Here is a 27,228-nt window from a genome sequence, read left to right as displayed (position 1 = left end):
AATTATTTGCTACCATCATATTCCTTATTTAAATATTTATTCAGCAGACATAACTGTTATTAATATTCAGTAAACCAAATGTTTATAATTTTAGTATATATTTGCATACATATTCAGAGAAATGAATATTTCATTTTTGTAAACGTAGTCGTACATATAAACTAAATAAAAGAACAAAGGCACATAGAAACTGATTTTCACACAGAGAGACAAAAATAGGAATGGGTAATAATCCTTTCCTAGCTTGTGTATTAAATGTATCCACGAAGGACCCAACGAACGATTGGGACTTTATTTAATGTACTGGCTCTACCGGATAAAGGTTAAACACGAATGTGGGGCGCCATTTTGTGTTCGAAGGGTTGTAAAAAAACTCATAATGATTTCGAGTATCTAAAATAAAACATCATATTTTTGTTTTATGCATTTAGTTACAATAAGTATTTTTCATTTTCTTCTGACATTAAATTAGATTTAAAAATAATCTTCAATAACTCACAAAACTAAAAAGTTTTAGCAAACTCTAAAAAGTTTAACTATTGCATAATTGTAATTAAGTATTGGTGGTACTTCACATGACGTTGCCTATTATAATTATGTATAGTCATTTGACAAAATACTTGGTATGAGCAGAGAACAAAAAAGTAACGAGAATGAACACTCTCCGCCCCTACCTGGCTTTAGAAACCGCACGACGCCCCGCACATTGACGATCACATTGACTGAACGACAAAGATGCTGTCGCAAGCCGTTTTCGCCCTAAGACGGCTTTGATATTTGAATATAGTTTTCAATTATTCATTACGAAACTTGTATGTTAATATACTTACGGACACATAATTCGAGCCACCTTGCATTGTCAATATTAAATCCTTAGCTTAAACATGCTTGATTGCTCAAAAATGCTATTATGCAACTTTGAAACTGGTATACTAAACATCATTTCCTTAGTCCTTATTGAAAATTTTAATTTAAAGAACTGGAGAAAACTTTTTCGTCGATGATAACTATATTTTTATATTCTAACCCTTTAAGGATAAAAATGCAAGGTGTTCGGGATTGTATATAACATCATTGTACGTTACTATTTACATTGGTCGTGAGTTGTGCTGAGTTTTTTTCGTTTTCTGAAAGATGCAACGAGGTAAGTAAAAACTTATGTCTGAAATTCATTCAGTTATTGTTTTCTTCATTTATTTAGTGCAGAGTAATATAATCTGACGACCTCGGTGGTCGAGTGGCTTGCACACCGGTTTTCATGGTAAATGTCTTCAATGACGCCGCAATTGCTACAATAAGGAGTTGGTGTTATGCCCATCAAAAAGGTAAACTTCTTTGAAGGAGCCGTCACAACACCAAGTCTATTCATCAAACAGTTATCAATCCATGGAACTTTCAGTGGCTCAGGTTGAATTGTTTTGAACCAGATACCTTTTTCTTATGATCTCTCATCAAAGTATTCTTTCCACAGCTGGTGGCAATAAGTTTTAATTTTATACAAACAACCTGTATAATAGGGCAAAACAGATATCGTATCGCCAGTACAATAAGCTCGCTTAGCAAGTGAATCTACCTTCTCGTTACCAATAATGCCAACGTGTGAGGGTATCCCCTGAAGTCTGACTGTTTTAGAGTTACCTTGCAATTGTAAAATCTGGTCTATGATTGTATAAGCTATCGGGGTGCCTGGAATGGTCGAGATTGACCGAGCTATGTATTAAAGTGAGCTTTTAGAGTCAGTCAAAATTAAGAATCTGTCATAATTTACAGAGTTTATATAAGATAAGGCCTCAGAGATCGCTACAAGCTCAGCACTTATTATGGACACGTTAGTGTCTATTCGAAATAGCACATTCGTCTTGCCATCAGGATCATAAAAGGCTGCGCCAATCCCATCTTTGTCCTTGGATCGTGTGAATCTCAGTGACGAATTTCGATGGTCGCCCGTCCACTGCTGTGAACAACAAAAACATCGATGCTGTGCGCCGTATGATCAAAACAGACAGGCATGTGATACCATGAGATTCGGGCATATTTAGGCCTAAGCATGAATCAAATACAATCAATACTACACAAACATTTGGGTGTGAAAAAGCTGTGCTCTCGGTGGATCCCACACAATTTAACTGAGGCTCAAAAAACTGATCGCGTCACTTGGTGCAATGCCATGCTTACCAGATTCAACGAAGGGGCGTCAAATTTGATGTGGAACATAGTAATAGGTGACGAAACTTGGACTTATAGTTATGATCCCAAAACAAAGCAGCAACCGAGCGTATGGGTCTTTCGAGATGAGCCGAAACCAATCAAAGTGGCGCGCGTGCAAAGTGCCTCTAAGCGAATGATTGCCTCTTTTTTTTAATAAAACTGGACACGTAAGCTACAGTTGCTTTAGAGAATCGTTGTACCATGAATAGTGACTGGTACTCGTCCATTTCTTTGCCGGAAGTTATTTGCAAACTCCGTCAAAACAACCGTAAACGCCGTATCATCTTGCACCACGATAATGCCAGTTCTCACACGGCCAGACAGACAAATGAATTTTTGAAGGTGAATAACGTTGACCTTATGAGCCATCCCGCGTACAATCCCGACCTGGCACCTTGTGACTTTTATTTATTTCCAAAAATTAAGATTTTCAACTCAACGATTTTCATCTCCTGAAGAGGCTGTCGAAGAATATGAAAAATATGTTTCAGAGATTGCTACGGAAGAGTGGCATAAATGTTTTCAAAATTGGTTCTTTCTTATGAAAACGTGCATTAACGCTAACGGAGAAAATTTTGAGAAACCATAAATTCATTTCTGAGCATTTATAGTATTAAAAAAAACTTATAGTGCACCCCACGTATATTGAAATAACATTTTTTAAATTCAGTGGGTAAGTAGTTGAGTGATATTTTTTATACCAAGATCGCGGATTAGTATCTTATGGAGTATGACCATTATACTGCTCAATTATTAAACATTCCAATAAAAAGTAAACCAATTGAGATACGACATTGGTATATACATAGACGAGATTACAGTGAAGAAAATATTATAAAATTACTTTAAATCTATTTCATTCAATGATACATTTCAAGATCGTGATATAAATAGTGCTTTTGCAGCTTTTCATGACATGTTTTGCCTGCTGTATCAACTAAAGCGTAAAGCGGCTTGGAACTTAATAAAAGAACAAACTGGTTCTAAAGCTCCAAGTGAAACTAAGAAGATAATAAATGGAAATAATACTATTACTGTTCCCAAGAAGATTGCTACATCATTTAGTGATTATTTTATTGCCTTGACACACACAACCAAACCAACAAGTCATGGTAATATTAGTAAGTTATTATCAGTCGAACAATCTGCTTCTTCCTTTTTTTAAAGCCAGTAGCAGTACACGATGTTCTCAAAATTATATCAACACTAAGAAATTCCAATGCTTGTGGCTTTGATGAGATATCAACCAAAATAATGAAGATGTGTGGACACAAATTAGCACCAATTTTAACTTATTTAATCAACTTGTCTTTTGAAACAGGTGTGTTCCCTGACATATTAAAAAAATCTATTATTAAACCTATTTACAAAAGTGGAGATGAAGCTGTTATAAGCAGCATCGACCTATTACGCTAACACCAGTCTTGTTTAAAGCATTCGAAAGGAGTATGTGTGCTCAATTGTACGACTACTGTGTGAAATTTAAGATTATTAGAGATGAACAGTATGGTTTCCGAAAGGGAAGGACAACGTCAGATGCTTATTTCAGACTGACTAACGCTATTACACAAAGTTTATATACGCTATTACAAAAAAGCATGTAACAGCTCTATGTTTTGATATGTCTAGAGCATTTGATTTTGTGTTTCATGATACTCTATTACAAAAGCTTAAGCGTTATGGTGTTCGAGGATTACCTCTGCTGTGGTTGGACTCTTTTTTGAAGAATAGAATGCAGAGTGTCGAAGTGCACGCAAAAGGTGATCATAATATTCAATCAATTTATAACTCAGAATACAAACATAATAAACTCGGTGTTCCACAGGTTAGTGTATTGGGTCACTTACTGTTTATTCTGTACATTAATGATCTACCTAAAGTGACAGACCATAACTGTGTATTATTTGCAGACGACTTGTCCATTGTAGTGACATTTAATAAAAAATATGTAAACGAATATGAAAACGACATTAATGTTACTATAGAATCTGTAATGGAATGACTTAATAACAATAATTTACATGTAAATCTGACAAAAACAAATCACATTCAGTTTGCTTTAAAGGGAAAATCACAACTTAATCTAAATGTACATTATAGGAATCAAAAGATTTGTATTGCTGATAACAAAAATAACATCCATAACTATAACATCCATATTGATAATCTATGTAACAAAATCAATAAATTTGTATATGTGTTGGGCAGGCTGTCGAAAAAATATCTCGGGAAGTGGCTTTGTATGCTTATCATGGTTATATAGCGTCAGTTATTCGCTATGGAGTTATAATTTGGGGTAACAGTGCAACAATTGATAAAGTTTGCATGGCACAAAAAAAATGTATACGAGCGATTTGTGGTGTTGGTCCCTTGCTTAGTTGCAGGACACTTTTTCCTAAACTGAGAATATTAACTGTAGCCAGTGTGTATATTTTAGACTTATGTAAATTAGTGAAACAAAGACCAGATCTATTCAAAAGAGCAATAGTAGTAAATCCTAGAAGGACAAGGAAACCTGACAGACTGGTGCTAAAGTATTGTCCGCAGACTACAACTTCTACTTATTTCAAAGAAATTGCTATAGCATGGGTGTTAAGATTTTTAATAAAATACCGAATAATTTGAAAGCATTGCCGACAAATCAAATGTGTAAAAAAACTAGAGAAATGGCTTTTGGAAAACTGTTTCTACAGCGTCAAAGAATTTTTAGAATATATTTAATAAATTAATAACACTGCGGTACATATTAGTATTAATATTTTAGTGTAACGTAAGTTTAAATTTTTGCATGCCGATGATCGGTAAGGTATGCTGCACTAATTATTAACTCATTTTTCATCAAAACTTTTTTAACCATATCTTATGCAAATAAAAATCATTTTATTTCATTTCATCATTTCATTTCATTATGATTATGAAATAAATGATATTATGATAAATTCTGAATTTGAGGCATTCCTGTTTAAACTGCCACAAACACGACAATAAACACGTATATGGGCTTCCGACGACCCGCGCAATGCAACCCGAGCGCAGCACGAAATTGTGCGAATGTGTGCGTCCGAATACGGCGCGCGGATGGCGTGCACACATACGAATCGCGCTGCTAAGAATATATGAAGTTATCATACTGGTCTTGTGCAATTAGTTATCAAACTGAACCATGTAAGACTTTGATTTTACAGCGAAATAGCCCATAACAGTTATATATAGGCCCAGAGGAAATTGATGCGGGATCGTTCCGTGGTCGGAGAGATAATTATTCCTCAACTTTCATGTGTTAATTATAAAGACGGAAACTTGTGACCGTCTATTGGAACGTTATTAACGCTCCTAGATCATCAACGATAAATGTGTAGGTACTTATCAAGATATATGATCGGGTAACAATTAAGGAACTTTATTCTTCTTCTCAAGGTTACTCTCCCGTCTGAGGTTGGACATTGTCAAGTCAATTCTAATTTTAGAGGCTGCCACTCTGACGAGCGAATTGGTGCTGACGCCGAACAATTCTTTAACCAGGAGTGCTGCCTTCTACCGACACTTCGTTTTCCATCGATTTTGCCCTGAATGATAAGCTGGAGTAATTTATACTTAATGTTCCTCATTACGCGGTCAAAGTATAACATCTTCCTACGGTTAATGGTGTTCATAAGCCTTTTCAAAGTTTGTGACATTATATATTATTTGTGACAAATTATGAATCACATACTTCTTTGAAACAATGGTAAACTATAGTAACTTTCAATTAGAATCTTAACCAAGGTAACTATAACGGAAAACCATCCAAATGTAAGTTTACAATCTACAAACTAATATATAGAAAGTATAATATTATTAATACATGTATACCTACTTCAAGTGGACTATAAAAAGACGTCAAACTATAATTAACGAACTTCATATAGCGACAGGTTTTAGTTCACTTTATTTATCTCAATAAGTAGTCAATATTTTTACTAGAATAAGTAAATATTTCGGAATATAGTCAACTACAGCATGACCTCACATGAAATACTTATATACATATGATATGTAGGTTCGTATATATTTTCCTAACGTTAAAGCTGAATTTAGAAACAATTTCTTGGAACTCTCGACTCATGTAAGTACGCAATTTCCTCACATAATTTCCTGTTTGTATACAATTTAATTTCCGTTTCAAAAACAATGTAGGAGAATTGGGAGTTTTTATCACAATCGGGTTTTAATTACGCTGGGGTTCAACTATTAATTGTGATAACTCGGAAACTGGTAAATTTCTGAACCGGTTTGGTTTACACCCGAACGCATGATTGCAGTTTGGATTTCGGTTATCGGTATTTTAATCGATTATGTAATTACCCGTTTCTCACAAGTTCGCTCGCTACTGATGATATAAACTGGTTAATTTGAGATTTCGGAAAATGGCGTGACTAACGTGATGGACTTGATGAACAAAGCCGACACAATAAACAACGGACATCACAAACGTGAAAGATTGTAACATGCTAAATTTTGCGGACTTTTTAATAAAGGGAGGTTTTTTTAATTTCCAAATATTTGCGTGTATATTCGTATCAGATAATCAGAAACTCAATTATGATTTAATATTTTTGGGGGGTTAGCACTCATAGAGAGGGTCGTAGCTGACTATGCCATAAGAACGATACCTAAATCGAATAAAAAAACACACAACGTTAAATCTACCATGAGGGTTGTAACCGTTCTTACGACTGCACCTCTCCATCTATCTTCTTTTCATTCATTCACTACATGAACAAATGAAGAGAGAGAGAGAGAGTGACGAGCGTTCGACCGCAAAAAATATGTAGCGGTCTCTTTTTTCACCCCTCCCTCGTTCAAGCACGCATGAGTGCGTGAAAGAAAATTTAACAATGACAGCGGCGGCAGACGTCGAGTTAAAATGAGATTTTTAGGTGCAGTATCGGTTAAAATTATTTTAAATCGTTAATCATATAATCGGTTAATCAATGCTCAATAAATTAAAATTTAATTTCTAACTAGTGCACGATTAAAATTTAATTTCTTTTTCTTTTTCAAACCGGTTCCAAGCGTTTAGACGTCATGGCAACTTATCTTTAGAAGAGTTTGAAGTTCTTTTCGGGAGTGTTTTTGGTGAAAAACTTTCAGCATGAATATCTCTAGGTAATTAATTTCTGTATATATGCGTATACCCGTACATATGCGGCGCGTACGTTCATATAGCTTGACTGCTGCGCTGGTACAGTCTATGTTAAAAAATGGGAAGTGGACTAATATGAAAAGGAATGTCTGTAGAGGGACGGATCGGCAGGTTAAAGGAGTACTGAAAAACTGAATTATACTACATTTACCCTAGAGGTGGATTTCGAGCTCGTGTGTTGTCCATAGCAGCGCTCTTCCTCAACTTCCAGCAGACATCTTAATTAGGGATCTCCGACAAATGCAGTGGAACGCGTGGCGATTCCGTTGGCGCGGTGGCGGTCACAGCAGACTATCAGTTACGATGATGATCGCTTGATTTATCACTGAACAGTGTTTAAGTACCAATAAACTCGATTCAGGGGCAGTTTCCGATTCGCAACGAGTAAGTGCTGGAATAACCTACCCTTCCAAAAATATACCAAACCGCTATATTCTTTCAAAAAAAGTTTAAACAATGGCTCCTGTCCGTACACAAATCAAGTAGCAATTGGTCGGTGGTTAAATCCACAAGCGACACTAAACAAATAAAAATTTAGAATGTTTTCTATTTTTAATTACAATTTTTTTAATTATTATAAATTTTACATATAGTGCAGCAACAGACAGCCTCTATTCATTGCTTGGTGTTTAGTATACACTCCGCTTGCCAGTCTGATGCAGCAAGCGAATAATAGCTTTAAAGTTAAGCCTGAAAATTAGCAATGCTGAGTCTCCATCCTTTTTGTCCACTTTAGATACTTTTCTTTTGTTTTAATTGTTCGCTTATTTTTGTTTATGTATTTTGTGGATAAATAAATGTCTTTGTCATATTGATAATCCAGTTCAATGAAAGTGGCTACTATTATCAATTAAATATCTTACCGGGCTCTTGCTTATCAATTCAATCACAAGTGGTCTGTTCCCATTTCTTTGATATCGGCCTATTCTGTATGTTTCTTCTATGTATCCGTTTAAGTCCACATGTACCAAATCTTGGAATATTCTTTGTATCCTATCATATAGATCACATTCTGATTCTCTATAATATTCTTCTTAGCCATATAATACGAATTTCTTACATTCGGTTTCAGTTTTTTTTGTTTTCGCTGATGGGTGTAGTTCTTGTTTCTATATTTTTAATTTCCTTCTTGAACAGATCGTTTTCTTTTTGGAGTATATTTATTTTCGTATTAAGTTATTGTATTTCCAGTATTCTAATCTCATTTTGCTCGCTTAAACAATCTGTATCCTGTTTAATTTCCCCTATTAATAACTTCATTGCTACCTGTATCTCCGTCTGTATTGTGATCCGCAGCTGAGTTATAATATTCTTATTATTTTCGTGGAGCCTTTGTACTATAATTTCACTTATAATGCAAGGATAATTCAGCTTGGCTGCCTGATAATTCAGATGTCAGAGAATTTGGTTCCAGACAAATGGTGTCGCCTAGATTGGATATGTCTCCAGAACTGAGCGTATCATGGTCCTGTTGGGGAGCCACACATTTCCTAAGTGTTACATTATCTATTTCTTGCGGTTATGTTCTGGTCTGTCGCCTTCACCGGTGTATTTAAATTTCCGGTCTTTGGAATCTTGAAGTAGCAAGCTTGACACCGCCATTTTTCTTTATGTTCTGATGTCATGGTGTTATGAAAGCGTTGACATTGGCGCAGTCTAAGTGACACAGTGACAGTATTCCATCCTCTAAGCAGTATGCGCACGTAATTTATTACGTAATTAATTTATTAATTTTTCTTCTTCGGATTTTTCATGGCATCCAGCGCACAATGAAGACATTTTGTATTATTGCTATATCTGTACTATCCTTTATTTAGTAACCACAAATCACCGCAATTGTATGTACTGTGTGTTCAAATTTACCCCAAAAATATTTGTATTATTTTTAATGGCAACACTGATGAGATGTCATTTGAAATTTATGCTTGCCAATTGATTTTGACAAATAAAATTATTCGGAATCTGAAGGTACTTGGATATCCGCAAGTGACAGTACAACAAAAGAGGCTATAAAAATTCTCATTTAGCTTAACCGTTTTCTCAGTGAAATTTCTTTAATTTGTAGGATGATTAATCAGCTTCAAGTAAACACCAATCACAAAACAATTCTTATAGCTTAACTAATTTTTAGCGATCAAAAACTACGGAGACAAGTCAAATGCGTCCGAATCGGGTTTGTAGAACATCTCGTATAACTCTTTATCATTTTAGCGAACTGCTTTTTTTGTAGACAATATTCTAGATGCTTACCCTTATCCTAGACAGTATTATGTTTCTAGCTTGGAAATACAACACACAAATATTCGTGCAGTACAGCTTTGTGACAATTATTTTATTCATGGAAACTGGTTATTATAATCCGATAAGAAGTAATTTCTTGATCGAGTGGTATTTATCACTGCAACAGGATAATTCACGGTGATGTTGACTAAGAGCCTTAACGTTGACACTGACTTATTAGAGGATTATGAAAAGAAGAAAAATGACAATCGCGTTTTTCACCTTCATAGTAATACCTATTGTTAAGGACGCTTAAGGAATTCTGTTTAGTTTCTGTTTAGGGAAATATCTTCAAATGTGTTAAAAATTTCGGACTCTCTTACTAATGTACTATTTAAGTATACTATGTATCGTCGAAGTGATCATTGTAAAATGTATATGGTTGCCGTAGCAATATGCATAAATACTGAAAAGCGCGTGGCCAAAATAGTTTCGGTAACAACACGCACTGCTATTATTGCATATTGTTGTATACATAGATATACATCTATGGTTGTTTATGAGAGTTCTGTTTCTCTATCTCCAAAAAATGCCGCCGTCCAGTTTTTTGTTTGCACAACCCGACAAGTACTACGTGAATATTAGACATTATGGGTCATAGGTAAACATAAAAACACAAAAATGTGCCATTCCCTTTAGGTGCTTGTTAGAAAAAAGTAGAAATTGCTGACAAGCACTAAAACTAAACTCTAGTTAAAACTAACTCATAATAATAGATAACTTACTACACTACAACGTGAAATCCAATTTTTTTTCAAAACAATGTACAGACAACATTTTTTTTTTGTTACAGATTCGAAATGCTGGAAAACGGACAGTCGTCTTGCGCAACATCGTAAACATTAAACAAGAACATTAAGATTAACGCAATAAATATTCTTCATCAAGATGGCGTTTACGATACGTAAGTTTTATCACCAATAATATACTGAATAAGGTGTTGTTAAGGCAACTTTTCAGACATCCGCTTACATATATTAAGGCGACTTTACCACACAGATTAAAAATAAATAAATGCTACGAGTAAACGAATAAAGTTTTGTGTCAGTAGAGCTCTTTGTGAAGGAGTTCGTGCTGGGAAGTACTGCCACCTTACCTATTTCTGCCGCCAAGCAGTAATGTGAGCATTACTGCGTTCCGGTTTTGAAGGGTTAAGGGTGCTGGTGAAATTACAGGCACATGAAACTTATCAACTTATGTCTCAAGGTGGCAGTGCCACTCAGGTCTATATATTTTAAAGCTCTGATTGGCACTACAATTTCTAAACACCCGGGCAAAAAATCATTCCCTCAGTATAATAAAGTCACATGTGATCATGCTGTAAAAGTGTTATCATGTGATCATTTTTATGTGAAAGTCATAAAAATAATGCAAATGTAGTTCAATAACAATAATATACATAACATGTGAAATTTTGTGACTTTTCTATTTAAGTATAAAAAAGTTATCGACTAATTTTGTTCGTAGTATCTTTAAGCCTCTTTCCCAAAAAATTGTCATTTTACAGAAGCTGACTTACAATAATTTATCTCTCATGCAGTATTTAATTACAAATAAATAAATGCAATTACATAGATCTGCCTGCCACGTATAACAAAACTAATAATTCTCGTGATAGGTTAAATAAAAAAATAAACTTTTTGTAGATTCTCACAATTTGAAGACAAAAACGCTTCTAATGATCTTACAGGGCTTCAAGCCGACGCCGACGTTTCATGTAAAAAATATTGTAAAAGATAGAAATATTCTATTGCTTTAAGTTATTACCTAAATAAAAGAAAGTATAAAATTCATAAAAATTACAACGTTCTCAGAAAAGAATTACTTCACTATACTTTAATACAGTATAGAATACCTGAAAGACTGCAGTTGTCATGAGACTGAGATGGCGGGATTTCTCATTTTCACAAAACAAAAACGTAAGCGCGCTTTTATTGCTGTTCCTAATGACTCTTAGACAAAGAAATCAAAATGTACTTACTACCTTTTTTACACAAGGTTGGGACACAATATGTCCCTTGTACGTGTAACTTCAGGGAATGTTGTCAATGAAACGTTGTATAGAGCATGAAAGGGCCGTCCGAGTAACTTTGTTAGCTAACCAAACAACGACAGATCCCTTCAGGACAAGTTGGCCAAATTATTCAAATAAACTCACTCAAGAATTTCCTCAATAGCCTAAATCCACTTTGATTAAAGGTGTTCTTACACTGTTTCGTCCAATTTGTTTTATCAACGTCACGGTGGAAATGCCTGAAATTCTGCTATCTTTTCACATTAAATCCTTAATAAGTATATGACATGAAACGAGCGCAGGAACCGCGTTCTTTAATAACTTATTACTAAGGGAGCGATGTAATAAATCGTAATTTTCAACGAAATTAATTGCTGTAAGGAAGGGTTTGTGAAGGTAAGTAATCAATTCAACGTCTTTGAATTTTGATTTTTTTAACAATTATAAGTGTTACACACCAACTCTCATCACTCGTCTCTGTCAAAGACACGTACTAATCAATCGTGAACAAAGCTGCTTAGATCATCCCGTCACCTTTTATGCAATGTATCGGCGGCCGTCCTCTGAAATTTACTCTGTAATATCTAATTCGGGCCCATCTGTCCACTTGTTATTACTGACATTCCCTGTCCATTCACTTCTTTACGGTTTATCATTTCACGTGGGAACCACGCGAGTTCAGGAACGCTGTAGTTAATGCTATTGACATGAAATTGCTATTGACATTAATGAACATGTGTTTCATTAATAAGGTTATTTCAAAATAGCGAGTAGGTTTAAAAAACACCTGCTCATAAGTTTTAGTAATAGACTAGAGTTGGCAAACAAGCACGTTAGTCTTAAAAATGCCAAATTTTGTTCCGAAGTCCATACAATAACATGTAACAAAACTTAGCTTTCACATAAACAGGGTTAAAAAAACGGGAACTATAAGAGCAAGAAAGATAGTCATTTAATTATTCTATTCATAGGTCGTATGTACACGCGCACTGGTGTCGTGGTGATGGTGGTTGTTGGTGCCGGCGGCGCTTCGGCGCGTGTCGCCGGCAAAGTTGGCGGCTACTCTAACAAAATGGGAGGTATGTATCTTACTTAGGCGTATGTAAGCAATATATAATACCTATATTCTGTACATTTAAAAAACTTACAAAAAGATTAGGGCTAAAATAAAAATCGTTACTGTTTAAGTCTAATTTACTTACACATAAGGCAAACGATAAACTTCCACTGCATTCGATACTTATGTCAAAAGATATGATGGAACTCCCACTGCATATACTGACAAAGTAAAAAATCTAGGTCTAGTAATGGACTGCACGTTGTCTTGGACATCTCATGTCAACGAGGTTAGCACTTCTCATTTCACTGTCTCAAACGACTTCAATACTTTCTCCCTTTTCTTACTTACTCCCCTTACTCGACTATACCGACTTTTGTTATTTAGATGTGACCGAAGAGCTTATGAATAAACTAGAGCGCCGACAAAACTTGGCTATCCGATTTATTTTCGGTCTCCGTAAGTTTGACCGTGTTTCCGAATTTCGCGCTCAATTATAATGGCTCCCAATTCGCCTTCGCCGTGATGTGCATATCCTGTCCGCCCTTTTTAATATACTTCATGACGCCAACTGCCCTTGCTATCTTCGCTGCCAGTTCCAGTTACTACCCCCTCCCATCCGTTCAAGGCGTTCGTGCATCACTAAGATGCTTGTTCGTCCTAACTGTAAAACAAATTTCTTTTTTAGCTCCTTTTTTTCTCGTGCAACGCAGTTGTGGAACCAACTTCCTTCCCATATCCAGCCTAGCCCGTCTATCGCTTCTTTCAAGAAAACGTTGAAAGCACACTTTCTTGCTGATTCTCGATCTTAGTAATTATCTTATTGTATTTTTTTACATACTTATTATGTATATATGTGTAGCTATATATATATTTTACACTATTTGCATATTGATGCTATTTATTATTATTCATTATGCAAGGAACGGTATTATTATTATTTTTTATTTGTGTGCTTTATTATATTTCTTCCGCACTCTCTCTTGCACGCTATTGCCCGCTTATAACCTTAGCTCTCACTGCCCTGGGTTGCTGGAAGAGATCTCTTTTAGAGATAAGTCACGTTTACTCACTTTCTGTTAATCTAATATTTCTTTTGTATTTTATTTGGTGCAATAAAGAATATAATATGTACAAATCCACAAAAAAATGATAATATTTACTAAAAATTAAAATTCTTTTTGTGATAAGACTAAATTAGTATTCGAAAACATGTCCCAGTTTTTGCTGGAGTACACCATAATATGCTATTGAGTGAATACGGAAGTCGTAGCAGAGTATGAAAGACGAGATTTATTATACTTTAGCCAATTCGATGTAGAATAAATATCAACAAACAAAAACATAAGGTTTTTTAGGGTTTTCACCTCAGACTGTTATTCAGTTACCACAATTGCAATATTTTCTCCGAAATTTGACTAGGCTATTGATAATACTAATCTTGAAGTCATATGTGTGATGAATTTCGTTCAATACAAGTTTCTTTAGTGATTAGAAGTGATTTGAAACTAACATTAAAATTACCAGTAGTCAATTGTTTATAAAACTCTGTCAACCCTAATGATTCTCTGATTTGAAGGGAGAGATTGCAAACATTTAAGTTCAATAAGTAATTCAAGTTCAGAATCGGAAATTGATGTTGGATGAAATATGTAGTAAATATGAATTATTTATTTCAATTTCAACGACCTAATGTTACAATAAAAGCTTAGATACTAGAAACTAAAACTAGACCTAAAAGAATAAAATTGGCTCAACGCGGCAAGGTGCCTAAGATGCTGGCAGCGTTGTAGTAAATTAATACAAAATAAAATCTAACAATTTTGTTTCTTTTTCTCTTGACTAGGTAAGTATTACTTCTACGTAACCAAATTATCTACTTAGCTATTTAAATTCCATACACGAGCAGCCTGTGTATCCGAAAATACTGAGCATTGACAAAAGAAATGTTCTTTTCACCTGCTATCATTGGTTGCCTAGCAACATTATAATAATATACCAATACCTTATAATAATAATCACATTTTTCTTTTTCATTTTGTGACAATCCTTGCATATCTGCGTATGACAACGTTACACGGGCGACACAGTGTCACTGAACGTCAAAGGCGTTGCGCTACTGTAGGGAAGTTATTGTATTGTAATACTGTGACGACGTCAATCTCCTTTTGTGCTTACTTTTTAGTAAAGCTTTTAGTAGAAAGACTCATGCTCCAAATATATAAGTACCTATAGCAAGAAAAAATGAGTAAATCTTTTTCAGTTAAGATAATTTGTGAGAAGAAAAACTTGAAATAACTTTAAATGAACATTATACATATCGGTCCTTCCTACCTATAGAATCGTAACCCCAAATTGTCAACTTTGTAAGGCTATGTTGAAAGGACTAAAATGATCATAATATAGGAAATGAAACTATTTTTCCGGATTTAAATCGCGTATATTTGTTTTTTCAAAAAAACCGACGTTTCGGGCCCTTTACAGGTCCCATGGTCACGGTTGACTTGTAAAGAGCCCGAAACGTCGGTTTGTTTGAAAAAACAAATATACGTGATTTAAATCCGGAAAAATAGTTTCATTTCCTATGTGTAACAATCGCGAAAACCTAAGAACTCGATATGATCATAATACCTGCAATTCTTAACAAGTTTAGGTACTGCAATTAAATTAGATACATAAGACAAACTTTATTTTTCAAGCTTTTAATTTTACTGCTCAATATGTATAATAGACTTACAATAAAATTCTTTATAAAAATGCATCTATTATTGTGGCTTACGATAGATAACGCAGGAGGAGTCGATATAAACTATGTGATTAATATTTCATAACACACACATGGGAGCTTGGATACTGAATAATGTAAGTTTAAAGCCTCGCCATGCATTACCGGAGGCACTGATAAATCAATTTCCTCCTTTATATTTCCGCGTTGTACACTCAATTTCTGTTCGATTTATTGCACAGACTGGAAAGCAATCAAATTATATTACACTCACCCATCTTTACCCTTTGAAAGTTCATTAGACGCGTAGCATATAACCCTTCACAATGTAAGTAGGTCTTCAATTGTCAAGTTTAATCCTACTACAACGTTCGTGTGTCGAATTACCTGAATGTACTCTTGGGAGCTAGCAAGCGCAAAGAAAAACTCCTCTACTTTTATAATACTAAAGAACGCTACACCGGGTATAACGGTTTTTATTAAAAGAATATAAAATAGAAGGAATATTATTGCTCGTTTGAATCAGTAATATTAATGGTAAGAACTTTAATTGGATTTCGAATTAGGTCATTATTTTGTATGAGTTTAGGATTATTTAGCGCTACTTGACAAAAGAAAAGTATATTTCATAAGAACATACATATTTCAACGTGTCCGAATGTTATATTGCTGTATATACTTCCACAAGTGTAAATCCTACTAATTTACAAGGCGAGGCGAGTCTTTTTCCTAAAATTGAAATGTGTATAGAAATCGTACAAACGTGTCGTTTATTGTTAAGTACTAAACAAGGCTTTGACACTTGCAATTCATTTCAGTTTAGTTTAAATTGTTTTATCGACGATTTTTCTGATTTTGCCTTATAGTGATATGTGTATTTATGACGCGATAGCGTTCCAAATCGGTATTCACATGTGTACTTATCTAACTTTCAAAGCTATATTATTTCATGATTACAAATTGCATGCTCTCTCTGATAGATAGATCCATCTGTATGCTCGAACAATACACCTATAATATCGACGGCGACATAGTAAACTTCGCGAAATATATAGAAACGTGTCAGCCGTGACCATGGATTATGTAAAGGGCCCGAAACGTTAGGTTGTGCGAAAAAAAAACAAATACATGCGATTTAGATCCGAAAAAATTGTTTTATTTCTAATATGTAACAATCGCGAAAACCTTAGAACACGAAATATAAAAAAATGTAATCCGCAATGATATTTTTATGAAATGAAATGAAATTAAATTAAATATATTTATTCGCGGCAAACACGGTACAAAAGATATTACGAGTAAAAAGTGTAGTCGTACCGTACAAAACGCAAATATTAAAATTAGATTGAAGTTTCAAATTCAAATTCAAATTCAAAATAATCTTTATTTCATAGGTAATCATTATTACACTTGAAATCGTCACAATGGTTAAACTCTACCGCTCATTCGTAAGGCATTTTTTTTTTATTCCCCTGAGAAGAATGAGCAAGAAACTCTAGGGGTTGCTTTTTGTAAATAGCATTTACAATATTTTTTTTTTATTTCAAACATCAGAGATCGAGACTACCTCCATGAGCTAAACGGGTTACTACCACGGATTTTTGTCATCCAAGTACGCAGAAGTTGTATAATAACCTTTAGTATAAAGTTTTTGTTTCACTATAGTTTTAAACCTCGTGAAAGGCAAATTTTGTATATCAACCGGAATCATGTTATAGAAGCGTATACATTGCCCCTTAAATGATTTTTTGACTTTGTGAAGACGACTATCAAGAAAAGCTAGTTTATTTCTATTCCTCGTATTAATGTTATGTCTGTCACTATTTTTCATAAATAAATTACTATTCCTTTTAACATAAATTACATTTTCATAAATGTACTGTGAGGCTAGTGTAAGGATGTTAATTTCCTTAAACTTATCTCTCAAAGATACTTTGGGGCCCAGATTGTAAATTGCCCTAACTGCACGTTTCTGCAGGACAAAGATTCTATTGATATCGGCGGCATTACCCCAAAGCAAAATGCCGTATGTCATTAGACTGTGAAAGTAGCTGAAGTAAACCAATCTAGCGGTTTCGACGTCTGAAAGTTTCCTTATTTTTTTAATCGCGTACACTGCAGAGCCGAGCCCTTTTGATAACTTACTTATATGGGGTCATTATTAAATAATACTTATTAATGAAAATTAATTTGCCAAATAAACAATGTCAAATAAAATAATGAAACAATGCCAATAAAGCTTAGAGGATGGAAAAAAAGATAAAAGAAAGGAGCTGCCCTAACCTTAGGCTGGAAACCAAAGGACATTTAATATCATATACAAATCAGTCGGTATGTGTATATGATGCATTTAGACGTTGAAAACATAAACATTTTATTGTCTTTGTTTAACTACTGCGTGCCGTCGTAAGCCAAAAGAGATAGGACATTGATTTACGTCAAACACGGGAATCGAAAATACGTAACGTCATCTTAAATGCCAACTGTTCTCATTTTAACATTTTTGGAGTAATCCGTATCCGGTTGTCAAAGGGAAGTACATGAGAAGTCAAAACCAATGTTTGGCCAAAAGGTTTATTGAATTATTCGCATGAATTGTAATAAATTTGGACAAAAAAAAATTTGGACAAAAATAAATTGACAATGAGAACAAATAAGTATTGATTAAAATGCGTCGCTGCGGCATTAAGGGGTGCGGCAGTAGAAAAGGCGGAAATCAACCGAATGTTACATTACACCGGCACGTGTAATTTTTTTGTCTATAAATCACACAATAGCCCAAATATCTAATGTAACTAGACTCATTTATGTAGTTTATTCATAACTCTTGCCGAATTTTGCTTTGGTTACTTTAGATTGCCCGTTTGTTACTATATTTTCAAAATTGTTGATAATGATTATTTTGAGATAGTGTTGTTCTTGTAAGCAGATATATTATCGATATTCTGTTACTAAAACAATTCACTACGAGGTTTTAATTTTTCCATTATTATTATTTTCATTTTTAAAGTTTACCTACAAATGAAAAAAAAAGAAAGAATGGTTGGAAATTATAGGATTGCCGAACATAAACATTGGAACATAATCACCTTAGTTTGTTCGCTCATTTTGAAGAGTCAAATTTTAATAGAACTTTGAATGTAACTAGATTACATGATAATGCAATTCCATCGTCGTATTTATTGGTAATTAATTTTATATTTAATTTTGAGTAAACAAGAGACATTCTAAGCATTCTCAATTCCTTAAAACTATCCACTCGTTTCCGATTTTTCCCCACTGACAACTCTAACATTATATATCATATATTAGATACACTGACGTAATAATTATAGGCGCCCAATAATAAATAGCAGCAGCAATGTAATTGATAACTGACAGCGACATACATGTGGGCGGCTACACAAAACCCATCTACAATGGCCGTTTGTAATGCTCTTTTTGAAACTTGTCGAGCGTGTAGACAGCAGCATTAGCTGTATATTAATTTGCTGCGCTCGCGTTGGCCTAGGTTCGACTATTATGTATTGCAAGAATACTTGTTTACTTTACAGCCAACAGTACAGCCAAATACTTCTAGAATGGTAATTGAAGTGCAGAATATGCAGACAACAAATTCAAAATCTTATATCTATCATCCCGGATATTGCCATATGACAATAAATATTGATCTACTTTAATTATACATTTTAATCATACTTTCATTACAGTAAACTATACAAATTACAAACATAACAAAAAAAAACAGTTTCAACATTCAAGGCATACATTTGCATGTCGATATTGACTTATCGATGATTATGGTACAACACTAAAAAAATCCGTAGGGACGTTTATTTCGTAGATAGGGCAGCTCCTTTCCAGTATTTTTTTTCATCCTTTAAGGCCCTAATTACGGAATGAACGTGCATACATAAACAAAAATTGAGCGAACACATGGCGGATTTCTTTAGTGTGGTACCATAATATATCGATAAGTCATTATCGACATGCAAACATTTAATTAAAGTAGATCAATATTCCATTTGGGAATATTTTAGGTTATATGGGAATATCCGGGAGTGTCACATGCAATTTTGAATTTATTGTTTTGCGTTTAGAAATACTCAAATATTACGAAAAGTGAATTTGCACAGATAAAATGTAATTTGAGAGTATATAAAAAAAGAGAAAACTTTAAAATATAAATCTCGAGATCTCCTATACATTTCCAACCTCACGATTCATATTTTCATAGAGAAATTTTTAAACAGTTTCCAAATAGTGTAAGCTTTTTGTATTTATGCATTAGTATACAATTAATATCAGTGACTGATTTAAGTGAATCTTTAATACTTCCATTTAATATTGGAAATAAATGAAAGTAGTAATATTATCAATAATAATAATATTATTATCATACATTTATTTACTTAAAACATGGTATAACAGGAGATGTAACAGGAGACAGTGTTAGTATAAACATGTTTCGCATTTATTAAATAGCATGCAAATATCTGATTATAAGATCTGATTATGCAATGTCAATTGACTACTATTGGCCGAGCGTCATTGATTTGTGCAGAAAAATCGACACTTCTCCGAAGTGAGACAAGTAGCCGAATAGGCGAGCGACTGCGAGTTGTGACAAGATACGTCAAACGAGCTCTATACACGTTAGCGCTCGCCTTCACTCGGTCAGCTAGGCGAGAGACACCGAACGATGGCAAGGCAAGGCAAATAGGCTGTCTATACGTTGGTATTGGCCTTCACCCGGCAACGTGGTCATTGTATTGCCAGCTTTATAAAATATGAATTTTTAGTAGTTAGAGTTGTCAGTGGGAAAAAATCGGAAACGAGTGGATAATTTTGTTTTGCAGGAACTGAGAATGCCTAGTAAATGAGTCTTGTTTAATCTAAATGAAATATAAAATTATTTAGCGATAAACCTAATGATGGTATTGCATGTAATCTGACTAGATTATGTCAAAGTTATGTTGAAATTTGACTCCTAAAAATGAAGCGAATAAATGAAGATGGTCTTTGATTCAATGTTTATATTCGGCACTCGTATGATTTCCAACATTGACTTACAATTATATGGACGTCGGGTCCGCGCTAAAAAGTGTCCGAACTTATAGGGCGTTAAATTGTATACAGAGCGTCATTCATGCTTTAGTCTTCGTTTGTTCGACTGACAGCGAAGCAAGCAAAATTAGACAGTACTGCGATGACATTACAATTTAAATTCAACGTTTTAGCTTTTTCATATTCCTTTACATGTCACTACGTTTAAATAGGTTGACATGGGACATTTTTTTCGTAGTTTTTGTATGAGACCCGTCGTCCATTTATTTGTAATTTCCAACCATTCTTTTTTCTTTTTTGATTTGTAGGTAAACTTGAAATAGTAAAAAGAATAACAATAAAATAATAAAAACCTCGTAGTGAATTATTTTAATAACAGACTATCGCAATGTGTGCGCTTCCAAGAACAACACTATATAAAAATAATCTTTTACCAACAATCATCAAAATACATACAAATACAAACAAACAGGCAATCTGAAGAAACCAAAGCAAAATTTAGCAAGATTTATGAATAAACTTCTTAAATATGGCTATTTCTTTTGGCTTAAGACGGCACGCAATAGTTAAACAAAGACAATTCAAGTGTCGAAATGCATCATATACATATGTCTGATTTATATATGTCAACATAACATGTTCTTTCAATAGAAGAAATTCTTCACTGACACTGGCGACAATTGGCATAATTTTTTAAAAAAGAAGGAGGTTCGAGGAGACCGTATTTTTTTCTATGTATGTTACGCGATAACTCTGGCATTCGTGAACCGTTTTTGATGATTGTTTTTTGTTGGAAAAGAGGGTACCTCAGTATTGGTTCCATTTAAATTTTAAGGAAACATTCCACCTCTGAGGGCGGCAAACTAGGGGATGAATTCTGTTCACGCACTTTTCGGTAACCGATTTCAATAAAACTCGGCAAATAGATATAATTTTTTGAGATTGTTTTTTTTTTAATTAAAAAGTTACAATTATTACAATATTTTATTAAAACTACCCAGACACTGGCAGAATTGTCCTCAATTGGATAGAGGCCAAAACCTTCAAAAATAAGATAATGCCAATAAAGTAACAACAATAAAACATAAATAATATCAAAGAAGTACGAACAGCAGAAATACAAGCAAAATATCAATTTCTTTTCATTTAAAACATCCTTTGATGTCAAAATGTTCCTTTTTAAATATGTTTAACTGTAAGTCTGCGATAGCTGCTGGCAAAACATTATCTTTGTGGACATATTACGGTAATTCCTAGAAAAACAAGTAGTGCTATGGGAAAGGCCAGGCAAGCGGTTTGGATATCTAGTTAAAAAAGTACATGTATATGTCACGTCACAAAAGCAGTCTACACGATTCTAGGCGGCCCTACCCTAGATATAGCTCTGGCACTTTTTCTGGATAAGAAATTATTTAGCTCTACACAGTTTCCCCAGATGGCAAGCTAGAGCAAACAAATTCATGGTAGGCCATCATGGCAGTCTTCATAAGTGCGTTAGACGGTGAAAAGCAAATACACATCGATTCACCTTTGCACATACTGAATCAACCTGTAGTTTCCACGTCAGTTGAGAGTTTGAGAGTCTAATACTATGCCGAGAAAATTACATGAATTATAGAATAATTAAAATTTAAATTCTACTTTTTAAAGGAATACGTATTATGTGCTACAGATACTACTTGAACTAATCAAGAGCTTTTGTTTCTGTGTTTAGATCATTAACGTGAAAAGTGTGTCAGCTTGTGTAAACCACTTTCTCTGTCTCTCTCGTTGTTTGAACTTTATAAATAACCGCACATTTGCGAATTCCGTAACTGAATGTTTCAGCTCCCCGAAGGGTATTTGGTTTATTTGGACAAATTTTCCCTTTTCGTTTAGAAACACTAGGAGTAATTATGAGAACATCTCAATTATTCATTTACTTTGCTTATCACTTGAGCTAATCGTCTTTGCCTACGAATTTAATTTACATGAGACTATGTAATCGTATTATTTTAGGAAGCCATTCACGTTAATAGCATAATAAGAAAATCAAATCAATTATTTTCGGATCAATTGTTGGCAGTCAAGAAACTCGCTTGTATTTTTCGGGCGTTTTACCCTCGCAACTCGGAAAAAGTGTAGCTATTTGTTACCTTCACGAGAAAACACTATTTGTTTTTATTTTTACAGGGAAGTCGACGAGCGGCATCAACGAGGAGATAATTTGGATCAGTATTAGCATGGCCATTGCTATAGCTGTTCTTATAGCTATTGCTTTGTGCTATATTCTGAAGGAGAAATGCACTAAACGGCAGTCGTATAAGGAGCATTCATGACGATACAGACAGGAGTTCGCCAAACACGCGCTCGCGGACTCCTTCGCAGATTTTCCACCTTACAGCTTATATCCTCAATATTCGCCAGATGGGAAGGAGTATTTCTACAACTTTCATCGATTTTCGTACGTGAGGAATACCTATAAGCTGCCTCCAAAAGACTATCCTCTGAAAGAGAAAGAGGAGATTTATATCAACGCGTAGTTTCGATACATTTTTGTAGATTAAAACTTGCATTCTGCTACACCACAAAGCAGAAATAACGAAACTGATTTAAAATATTAATTAGTCACTTTTAACTTCATGTTCAGAGAATACTATCCTGTAATGCATGTATATATTATACATGTTGGGTAAAATACTATAGCTGTGTACGTACTTATAAATAACATACTGCCGTCTTTGGATAAAAAGGATTAATGTGTATTGCACTGTCCAGTTTCAACTACAAAGACAATAGCAATTAAATTTCAAAGACATGTAGATATGTATAGCTTAGCACGAATACTTGTTTGTTTTAGGGAAAACATCGAATGTAGCGTGTGTGGTATTTAAAACTAAATAAATATTTTAAAGAAAAGACACCAAAGCGAAAGGAACTAGAATTGGATTCTATATAACTGTGATAGAAAGTGAGTTTGAGGAAAATTGAAATAGCTTCTTTACTTTTGTCAAGCGTTACTACAAATAACGTTAATACAAACGCGCGTTTCAGAAACGCGCGTTTGTATTGCTGTTTAAGTCGCGATTGTGTAACCGCTCTAAGCCAGTGAACATATTTAGTAAAGAACAGCGTAGAGTTTACGTGATTGAGATGGGTCGCAAAAATTAAAACTTGTTTTATGTGTACAATCAACTGTTAACATTTTTCCGCGACTATGGAAGGACCCTGTGCAATTTACCTTTACTAGGGAAGAAACAAAGAAATCGCATTGTCATGTGGTACGTGACGTAATCCGTTTCATATTTCATTGCTTCAGAACGAATTCTTAAGATTATCCTTTGCGTCTTTGAGTCTACTTCTTTATATATGTGTGTGTAACTTGTTGTGTAAAATGTAATAAAAATATTTTATATCTTTTACTGTACTGTAATTTTTGATGTGATTGTGCCAAACTAGAAAGATAAAAAGAAATTAATAAATAGAAAAATTTAAATGCTCAGTATTTATTTCTTAATTCAATAATGATGATAAATTAAAACATGGTATAAAATTATTGTAAAATTAATGACCAAAACTATTATGCGACTATGTAATCTATCTTTTTCTAGAAAGAAATAAATATGTATACAAAAGATTTTCATTTGTTTTATTACAAAATACCTACTTAGAAATTAAATTATGCACAGTTTATAATAGAACTTTGGATACTACAACTTCATACTTAGCCTAATAAATAAATTATGCAAAATATAGGAAAAACGTCAAGAAAAAAGTAATTGTATTATTTTATCAAAATAGAATGAAACACACAAAGTACACGGGACCTTTTCTAAGAAGACGAGATAAATAGGTACTTTTGATAAGCTCAGCTTAGGTACTTTTAATTCAGATTAAAACAAACTACTTCTTTTCCAGACCTTTTAATAATTGTATATATGTAGGTATATTGTATAAATTATATATCGTACTTAATAAACCCATTACATCTATTTGTACTCGAAGAATATTTGTATAATTTTCAATAAGTATTTAAGTAAACGTTGATTCTATACAAAACTCAAAACGTTTTTATCGTTTATTTGAGCAAACCGGGCTTTTATTGCTTTGCCGATAATGCCAGGCTCGTCCTTACACGTCATTCTTAATTCTACTTCATAATCTTTCTTTAAGTAACTTAAGTATTATCTAATATGCTTCAAGGGCCAGGATGCTATGCCAATATATGTAAGAGATTTACAAAACTAACTTTGCCTTAGCTTAAAAGCAAAAAATTACGAACTCAAAGTTTAATTATGTACTTTCTTCGCGATCACGGATAACGCAGTCAAGGTGGCAACATATGTACTATTCAAAGTCAACATAGTCCTAGAATAAAGAAGCATCGACGCGATAAAAAAAAGAAGGACTCGCCACCTTTCCTTAGTCCAAGTCAAAGTTACGTTTTATAGAAAATCTCAGCCTTAGTGTCGTTCCAGTCTCTTAATTCTGTCCGTCTTCGTTTAACTCCGATCCGGGTACATTCCACTTAAGCATGGTATCTTCTTTGGTATTACAAACATTTTTTTTTAATTAAAAAATAAGTGTGCATTTGACTCCCATCTCACCTGATGGAAAGTGACGATGAAGTCGACGATGGAGCATGCACACCTAAATAATGCCTATTCACTTTTAATAGTTCGATTCGGGGAGTCTAATGTCCTCATCAGATGAGAACGCATTTAGTGGAATGTGACCGATGCAATCTCATACGAGCAACCAGTAGAAACTGGTTCAAGTTTATTTGTATAAACCAAGGTATCTTTACCGGCTTGGTCAAAACTCTTTTGATACATCATGTATAAGTGATGTTAATTTATTATACAATGAATTGGGCGACATGGGACCTAACTAATGTGTGTAACTGTGAACGTAAACAATAGTGAATGTTAACAATGGTTATGTGTCCAAGTGAGTAAACAAATTATTTACTGGAAATATCTGTCATTGTTAATGTGCTAATGGTTTTTTACGCCAGTCGTATAACTTTGAGGTTAACTCACCAGATAATTCGATATTCAGTTAAGTAATATTAATAGTAATAAAATTACGCTGTTGCCAGTCAATGAATATAAATTGGGAAACATTACAGAAATATGATCCTTATCTAATTGTCAGAGATTGAAATAAGCAGAGTATACTTAGAGATAATACCTCCCTTTGAAATCCAGGACTAATGTATTGTATTTTGTTACTAGCAATTAATTTACAACGATAGTGTTGGTAAATTTAGTAAAAATACAATAATATAGTGTAACTTATTTTATTTTGATTGTTTGACTTTTAATGTTAAATATTCCGGGTTTCAGAAGGATGTATTATCGAGCATGTGTGTACTAAAAAGTTTAAGTACTTTGTCTGTTCCGATTGCTACTAGCTATAAATCAGCATGGGTTAAATAGCATATCGTCAACATTGATTCATTCAAAGCTCATCAGGGAAATAAAAATTCATTATTAAATATGTATCAGTATCAGATATGCATCTGCAGAGACAAACAGATTGAAGTTTGGTTTTTGTTTATTAACGGACACAGAATGCAGAGATTTTTAGGGTCGTATTCTAGAACTCTATTCAACGCTCAAGTCAGGATTGCACTGGCAACACAAGCACTGGAAATACGACCCTAATGGCAGGGACTTGAGTATGATTTCTAGTGCTTTGAATCATACTAAGTATATACATAAGTCCTGACTTAAGCATTGAGTAAAGTTCTAGAATACGACCCTCAGACTGTTATATTATACTCTATGAGAAATCGATGCTTTACGAAAGGCGTACGCCAAAGAGACAATGGTGGTCATTGTAAAGCCGAAACAATGGAGCCTACCGACAGGAAGGTGATGTGAATGACAGTATGATGAGCTCTCCACAGTGAAATTTACTAAAAACTGCTGATACAGCATAGGTGCTGGTGAAATTAATAATGATGGGCGCGGTAGCAGTACACTGCAACTGTTATGGATAGGCGTGTAGCTTACCACTAAGGGTTATAGGCGCAAGACTTATTCATCCTATCACTTAATATATTTTAAAAAGTCAATAACCGCTAATATCTAAATAGTGAAGAAATTTTGAAAATGTTTCGGTTCGATTATCACCCCCATTGTTCTTTAATGACGGTTGATCTTATAATACTGCCAAACTCATAACAAGAGCTGCAGATAGAAACCATTCATCATCCTCCGCCCGTACTCACTATGCGGCTATTACCGACTACCATTTCTTGTGCAATTTGGACAACTTAAAAAAGAAATATGTGTTTTTAACCTTATTCTATACGAAAAGGGGAACGGGGGACCTTTTTTTTTTTTTTTTCTTTTTTTTTTTCATTATCCGGGGGCAGAGCCGGGGTTATGTGGGACTGGGCTGAACCCTGAAGGGGAGCAGCCCGACCGCACTAAACCCCCGGAGTGTTCCTCCCCTCCGCTGTAGGTGGGGGTACGGGTACGCTGTTGCACTCGTCCGCGCCCCCACCAGCGGCTGGCCGCGCCCTGCGCAGCCCCTCCTCGAGAAGGGAGACACATCGGTCCCCCGACTCCGAATGTGAGGCTCGCCGAACACCAGACGAGCCTTCCATCCCGGGCCCCTTTATGCTGGGCAACGAACTCCCCCGAGTCCGCTACCCAGGGGCCATGGGGGGCCAGGACAGCATCCACTCAACTGTGAAGTTC

At 34.5% G+C, this 27,228-nt stretch overlaps 1 protein-coding gene across 1 annotated transcript in view; it reads left to right on the top strand.

Moving 5' to 3' along the window:
• The window catches only part of LOC113233848, a 49,610-nt gene extending 26,100 nt beyond the window's left edge, over positions 1-23,510 (top strand). The window contains exons 2-4 of the mRNA XM_026469070.1: positions 10,467-10,577; positions 12,659-12,766; positions 22,709-23,510. Coding sequence (XP_026324855.1) covers positions 10,562-10,577; positions 12,659-12,766; positions 22,709-22,854 — 270 coding nt within the window. The 5' untranslated portion in view covers positions 10,467-10,561 and the 3' untranslated portion in view covers positions 22,855-23,510. The remainder of the gene's footprint in view (positions 1-10,466; positions 10,578-12,658; positions 12,767-22,708) is intronic.
• The last annotated feature ends 3,718 nt before the right edge of the window (positions 23,511-27,228 follow it).

Source organism: Hyposmocoma kahamanoa, unplaced genomic scaffold (genome assembly GCF_003589595.1).
Source record: "Hyposmocoma kahamanoa isolate Upper Pololo Valley unplaced genomic scaffold, ASM358959v1 80, whole genome shotgun sequence".
NCBI lineage: Eukaryota > Metazoa > Arthropoda > Insecta > Lepidoptera > Cosmopterigidae > Hyposmocoma > Hyposmocoma kahamanoa.
Note: the sequence above shows the minus strand (reverse complement) of the source record. Positions and strands in the feature narration are given on the sequence as shown.